Source organism: Fragaria vesca, linkage group LG6 (assembly GCF_000184155.1).
Source record: "Fragaria vesca subsp. vesca linkage group LG6, FraVesHawaii_1.0, whole genome shotgun sequence".
Lineage (NCBI taxonomy): Eukaryota > Viridiplantae > Streptophyta > Magnoliopsida > Rosales > Rosaceae > Fragaria > Fragaria vesca.
In genome coordinates, this window is record NC_020496.1 from 21,807,556 (window position 1) to 21,815,255 (window position 7,700).

The 7,700-nt window shown below is 36.8% G+C and overlaps 1 protein-coding gene across 1 annotated transcript in view; it reads left to right on the forward strand.

The window, feature by feature from the left end:
* LOC101297176 (lysosomal Pro-X carboxypeptidase-like) overlaps nucleotides 1-5,379 on the forward strand; it is a 9,806-nt gene extending 4,427 nt beyond the window's left edge. The window contains exons 4-10 of the mRNA XM_004305597.1: nucleotides 2,171-2,283; nucleotides 2,387-2,510; nucleotides 2,609-2,764; nucleotides 3,870-4,025; nucleotides 4,891-4,970; nucleotides 5,081-5,130; nucleotides 5,246-5,379. Of these exons, the coding sequence (XP_004305645.1) occupies nucleotides 2,171-2,283; nucleotides 2,387-2,510; nucleotides 2,609-2,764; nucleotides 3,870-4,025; nucleotides 4,891-4,970; nucleotides 5,081-5,130; nucleotides 5,246-5,379 (813 nt within the window). The remainder of the gene's footprint in view (nucleotides 1-2,170; nucleotides 2,284-2,386; nucleotides 2,511-2,608; nucleotides 2,765-3,869; nucleotides 4,026-4,890; nucleotides 4,971-5,080; nucleotides 5,131-5,245) is intronic.
* Nucleotides 5,380-7,700: the final 2,321 nt, after the last annotated feature.

The window sequence follows — 7,700 nt, forward strand, 5'->3', positions numbered from 1 at the left end:
GAAATGCAAGTTGACTTAATTATTGAATATATAAGATCTTGATAAAGTTTTTGGCTTCTATATTTTTAGAAAAGGCCTTACACAAGAATANGTTTCAGATATATGATGTAGTAAGGTACAGACTGCACTGTATGAGGAAAAAACTGAAAGATGAATTGGAGGACAAGAGCACAGTTCAGGAATATGTATGCCCCAACTGTGGGAAAAGGTTTTTGCTGATAGGTTCATTTTGTTCAATCTATTGCAGCAGGGACAAATTTGCAGATTTTTTATTAGTAGCTATGAGCCTATGTCTTGCAGATTTTGTATATTTTGTATAGTGGCTATGAGCCTATGACAACATTTTGTATAGTGGCTATGAGCATATGACAAATATTTTGTTCAATCTAGTGCAACAGGGGAAAAATGGTAAATTTGAGATGGTAGTGTAATTTTCAGATGAAATGAAACTGCATTCTGTGTTTTTGCTCCATCTCTATTCAGTTTTAAATTACTTGCATTACTTGCAATGTTTGTTGGTTTCAGTTCTCTCATAAATTCAAAGCTATGAAATCAAAATGCAGCACAAACATTCATACTGTGAAAGGTTTCTTCATTGAAAATTTAAAATGATACGTAATATTTGATCAAAAACACTAGTAAATTGGTCTATGAGTCTATCTGACATCTTCTTCCATGAACTAATCCGCACCATTCATTGATTATAATGAAAGGTGATGATTCTAGTTAAGTACTTCTCTTGCAAGTCTTCCAAGTTCCAACACTGAAAGAGAGTTCACTAAGTTCAGAGGTGATCAATATTGCTATGCACCAAACTAAGTTCAATAAGGTCATCCGGTTGAAAAGCTGGTGGGAGAGATTTTGACAGATACCAACTCCAATCTGCCTCTTCTAATTCAGCCAAGCGTAACAATATGCCTTAAATGCTTTTCAGCCTAACAATAGAATATAGTAAATCTTATCAACTTCAATCCAAATCATAAAACCAGAGTGAAAATCAACTTTCAATCTTTACACACCTGAAGAAAATAGCGCCCATCTGTCCAAAGAGCGGCTTTATCTTTGGTGACAACAGCAGTGCCCTGCACTCCCAGTGAAACCTGATATAAATATCCTCCTCATGTAACATTTAGCAATGAACTCGCTCTGAAATCCATAACAAATGAGATCCAATGAGTAGCCAATGCAATCAAATGAGCTCCAAAGGGAATAAACACAAGACAGCAGCCAATGCAATCAAACTACACAAATGAACTCCAATGAGCTATTATTTCACAATCTCATTACCGAAAAACAGTAAAACCTGGCTGATTTAATCCTCAACAGTCAGTAGCACATCATAACTCTCAAACTTAGAATCTCAATCACAAAGTAAAACCAAAGCTCCTAGTTTTCAAAACAACGCCACAAAGACTAAAACTACACAAATCACAAGCATTTCACACCAAGCTATAAATGAATCCAAATTTCCAACAGCAAATAAATCGAAACAAAGCTCGAAACTTTCTGAGGCTAAAAGCTCAAAAACAAACAAAATCAAAACACAAACTCTCATAATATCAAAACGACGTAGTTTTAAACCTGGTGAGAGAGGGGATGACGTAAGCGTCGATGTCGACGCAGGGGAAGAGGTTCCGGAGAGCTTGGAGCTTGGCGTCAGAGGAGTCGGAAGCGGAGGCACGGCACTTGGGGCAGAGGTCCGAGGAGGGCTTGGCGGAGATGGAGGTGCAGCTGCGGATGGAGAAAGTGGGGGGGCTTTTGGGAAATAGAGAGCAGCAACGGCGGAGGGAAGCATAGCGAGCAACGGAGGCAGAGAGAGAGTGAGTGACGACGGCAAAGAGAGCTCGCGACGGCGGAGGGAGGCAGAGCTCGCGACGGGTTAGAGAGAGAGTGCGGGGGCGACGACGGCAGAGAGAGAGAGGGCTGTGGTTCGATATTTTGAGGAGAAGAGGGAGCGGTAAATTGGGTAGATGTGAAATATGGTTTAATTTTAACTAGAAAGATCTCAGCCATTGGTTGAAAATAAAAGGCTGAGATTCATTCATGAGGAAATATCATGAGGAGAGGATCCGGATTTATAATTATGAGGGTAGTTAAGCATCCTCAAACCATGTAGTGGTAATATTTACTGAATAATAATGTTTGTTGTTGCATATTATGGGTCAAGTAGAGTGAGAGTGAAAGTTGTTACAAAGTGATCAAAGGCTCATGGCAACAGATCAAAGACACCGCAAAACAACATGGAGGGCTTGAGCTACTCCAGAAATCGTTTAAATTATGCAAGTATGATCACGATTCATTTAGTGTTTATGTCTAAAAATTTTCAGTTTTGGAAATATTTATTGGGAATACTTTCATTTAAAATATTTTTTTACATTCATTACATGAATATTATCAGCGTAGATGATCTTCAGAATTGGCTTGAATCCGCTTTTATATACACAGCAATGACTGATTATCCTACTCCCTCAAATTTCATGACTCCTGTGCCAGCATATCCAGTTAAACAGGTTTAAGAAAAACACAAATAGAAAATTTCATATGTCATCTTTCTATTTTTATCATTTTTAATATAAATGATAAAAATGTAATTCTTTTAGTGGTGCAGATGTGTAAGGCAATAGATAATCCAGCAACAGGAAATGATACATTTGCAAAGTTATATGGTGCAGTTACCGTCTACTATAATTACAGTGGCACAACTACGTGTTTCGATCCTGATGATAACTCAGATCCTCACGACCTCGGAGGATGGGATTGGCAGGTATAGAATTCTTATTGCCTTCCTAAATTATTGATTTTATTTTACCAAAATAAACCAAGTGAAATGACCATGTTTAGGTTGTTTTTAGGTCCCCTTTGGTTCGTTAAAGTAAGTATCACGAAATGAAAGTTTTTCTATTCTTGTTTTTGGAACAACAAAATAAAAGGAGAAAATGTGACAAGTACTTTTTGGTCTAATGACATTAGTCTTCCCTCTATAAATGGGAGGTCGTGAGTCTCTCATAATAGACTCGTTGTAGCATTTCAGTTATTTTTTTCTATCCAAAAAAATTAAAAGAAAATGTTTTCCTGACATAATAGAAAATAAAAGAAAAAGCAGTTCCTTCCATAATGAAAACATCAAACGTAACAGGATTATGTATCCTCATGTAGATTTCCAAAAATATTTACTTTGGTGGTAGTTATCTGTCACAAATGGTATTTATCTATGACCAACGAATAACATTGATGTGTAAAAGGTGACAGGCTACTAACCAGTAGATCTTATTCAGAGTGGGGCTCCACTTTAAAATTAAAGTGTGTGACTCTTTATTTGGTACGTACACTTTCAGGTCATATCTCTACCTTTCAGTGTCTAACACATAGTGTGTATATCATTTCTGTAAAATTTCATCCAATTTGGTGATCATTTGAGTACCGAATTAGATTAAAAAAATCAACAGAACAAAATCTGTCCAGATAGAACCGTTCATGTAAATCACGATTACGGAAGCTCAAATGATAAAATTAGATGAAACTTTGCAAAAATGATTTACTTCTATATACTAAAATGTGAAGATGTGAAAGTTTGACATGAAAGTGTGTCAAATAAGAAGTCACACATTTTAATTTCTAAGCGGAGGGTCTGATGTGTACATGGCGATATGCTACTAACAAAGTAACTAGTGTAATATGATCGCACGCATACCTTCTTATAAAGAGCGTTGCCGAGGAGGGGGATGGAGCTGTGCCTTTCTCATGAATCAGGCTATTTATATAGATGATAGATGATAGTTAATTTGGCAAAGGAAATGTTAATTTGATAGATGATGATGGATTATTATACATAGTACTTGGTCTTCATTTTGACTTATAAATATTTGCAGGCATGTACAGAGATGATAATGCAAACAAATGGCAACGATAAGGAGAGCATATTCCCACCTTCTGAGTCGCAATACAAAGATCAAGTCTCTTATTGCAAAGAGGCTTATGGCGTTGAACCTAGGCCTAATTGGATCACCACTGAGTTTGGGGGCCATGTGAGTTTTCCATTATTAATCCCAACTTCGTATCAATTAATTAGTACACCCTTTTGGTTTGTTAGATTTTTTCTTTCTTGAGATCGATGAGAATTATTCTTATATGTGAGACATTTATTGTGAGAGAGACATTATAAAATTGCAACACGACTACATGCACATTTTGAAACTTTCTAAAAATCACAAAATATTGTGATTAACTCAAAGAATAATTGCCATGTTTTATCAATAGCGTATAGTATAGCACGTACGTAGACTATATACTTATCCTTTTTTTTTCTTTTGACAAAATGAAAATTTTATTAATAATCGAATGCTAAAATAACAAGATACAGTAACAACAAATGTCATATAGTATCATTATATTAGACAAATAGCTCACTTATTGTGAGCCTAGTAGAGTACAAAAAACTAGACAAAAAAAGATACTAAGGAAACCTGTTGTTGGAGCCAAGACGCTCAATTACGATACTCCAAGCAACATACAACCATCTAGGTGTAGCTAATCTCTTTCCAATTTACCTGCTCACGCACCAACATAGAAGCGACACTATATTTTAATATTGCTTTTCAAATCAGGGCTTCGGGGAGTGCCAGAGAAGAGCACACTTATCATTTTATCACTAGTAATCTTGAATTTTTGTGATGATGTCAAATCATCTTTCAGTACTATTTCAAATGATTCAACAGTGTACTTCCAGAATCAAACCAAAACATAGTGTCATCTAGATCCCAAATATGAAACCTAAAAAAGCTAGAATTTATTAGATTTGCCCACAACCGAGCCCACGCACAAATATTGTGGAAATTGGAGGTAACTTCGGTTGCAAGGCTCAATTAATGTTGAATGTATTGAAATTGGCAGGACATCAAGAGAGTTTTAAGGAGATATGGGAGCAACATTATCTTCTTTAATGGGTTAAGAGACCCTTGGAGTGGTGGAGGGTAATGATCAATTTATTTCCCAGTTAATTTTATCCACCTAAATCTCTTAACTTAATTGTATTTCTTATTTTCTCACCCGTATCAATTCCTTTTGGTGTTTATCATTTCAGGGTGTTGAGCAACATTTCCAAGAGGATAGTAGCAATTGTTGCAAAAGAAGGTTTATAGCTAGTCATCACTTCCAAATCAATCCACTTACATATAGGTACAAGAAAGCAATTTGATGAGAATGCATACTAAACAGCTTGTGGTGCTGATACGTACTTAATGAACAGGTGCTCACCATGTTGACTTGAGGTTCAAAACTAATGAAGATCCAGAATGGCTTAAAGATGTCAGGAAGCAAGAGGTCAAGATCATTGCAAAGTGGATCTCAGAATATTATCATGACCTTGCTGATAAACATTAGTTTTCATTTTCCTTGAGGATATTGAGGCTGCATAAGCCTAAAAAGGGAGCATTGATGAGCATGATTACGTGAATCCTCTTAGAATACATCCCGAATAACAACATAACAGTCATCTAACCAAGGTGAGCTAACCTAATGCTACACCATTTGCTTCCAAGAATATAATGCTTAATTTGAATAGATTGTTAAAATGATGAATATGAATTTGATTTGATTTTTCATTTTGTTGTCGTGACTCTTTTACTTCTTGTCTCGTTTCTTTTCATTGTATTAGTTCCATTGTTAAAAGGAAAAATTCTCCAGCTTTTTCAAATCAAAATCTTGTTAATCAATAAACGAAATGAAATTGAACAAACTTGTGTGAGAGGCTTGCCACCGCAATGTCTTAAGACATAATTTCACCCTTACAACTGTGTAATAATGCTTGATTGCAGACGTATGTCCTGTCCTGCAGGCAGGGTTTAGAATTTATGTAGGCAGGGATGGAGCCAAGATTGAAGGTATAGGGGGCAATATGTAAACACGAAAACAACGTCACAATTTCGAATCAATAACAACATTATGTTTGTAGTATATATGCATGTTGTACGTAAAAATTCATTAAAAATTATGTATATGACTGTATTAAGATTAAATGTTTGTAGTTTTAATATTTAATAAATGAGATAGAGTAAAGAAAATAAAAATACACAAAAGCTAGAATTGATTAACTTCTGACGTGTCATGGTTAGAAAATTATATAATTTAAAATCAAAATAGCTATAACTAGAGCTAAACCCTTCATTTGGTGTCAAGGGGACCAAACCTTTATAATTATAGAGCTATAATCTTTTTTATCTCAGAGGAAAATTTTCAAATGGTACCCCAAGTTAAGCTCATTCATCATTTTGACATCTCAATTTTGAAAACTATGATAATGGTATCTCAACACTTAAACTTAATCGAACATTAGTTCTCTCCGTGATTGACACCGTTAAGTTGGACATTATTTATAGGCAAAATTGTCTTTTCATGTTTTCCCTTCCCAAATCTTTTCCCTCCACAAACAATCCCTTCCAGAATAAGTCCATTTTTCCATCAGTATCAGAATTTGTGGTGAGCCATATGTTGGCTGCATATAAAAATTAGAGACATTTAGAAATTATAATACACCATTGGCCATTAATATCCATCATTAAAAGTAGCTTTTGCAACCCACCGGTAAGAGAAAGAATCAACATTGATTAAAATACATTTGTATCAAGTACAGAAGTTCATGAAACATATATAATTAATAGAACAATCAAAGATAACTAGGTAATAGGACTCACATTCATAGTTGATATCTTCAGGTCGATAAACTCTAACTCAACTGATAAAGTTTGTGGAGGGAAAACATGAAGACACAATTTTGTCCATGGACAAAGTCCAACTTAGATGTTGGGTTTAAGTGTTGAGGTATTATTATCATAGTTTTCAAAATTGAGATGTCAAAATGATAAATGGACTAAACTTGGGACACCATTTGGAAAAATTTTCTCTTTATCTTATTGACAACACAATAAACTAACATGCATGTTTTGAGAAAATGTGAGGGTGCCACTAAGGTTTAGGGTAGCTCCGTTAATGCCTGCAAGATACAACTTTGGATCCAGAGAAATACTTCGGTGCGACAGCCGTGCCACGTGTCTGTGAGACCGGCCGATCGTCGTGTGACACGTGTTTTTTTTTTTTTTCACAGCAGCCCGCAGCAGCCGCTGCGTTCTCCTCCGGCGAAGCTTCTTATGTTTTTTCTTCACCCTCGCCGGCTGAAATTCTCCTCCGCTGCTCTCCCTCATTTCCAGCCCCAAATTCTACGACCGCCACACCCTCCGAAACCCCACCCCTCCTCTCTCCGCCTTCTTCTTCCTCTCCACCTCTCTAGATCCCTCTCCTCTCCCCTCCATTCGCTCCCGGAGCTCCGACGAGCCAAGATTCTCCAGAGAAAGACAGAAGAAGCTTCGCCGAAGGAGAACACAACGGCTGCTGCGGGCTGCTGTGAAAAAAAAAAAACACGTGTTGCATGACCGTCGGACGGTTACACGGACACGTGGCACGGCCGTCGCACCGAAGAATTTCTCTTGGATCCAAGGCGTTTGCACAGATTTCTTGAAAGCTAGGCACCCCTCGACACTACGGTTTAGGGTAGCTCCGCCAATGCCTGTAAGATAGAACTTTCGTTCCAAGGCGTTTGCACAGATGACTTGAATCCTAGAAGCCCAAAACCATCTGAGAAGCCCAAAGGTAATGCTTGTAGCTAGCCACAGTAGTAGTCTTTTTTGGTCATACACAGTAGTAGTCAA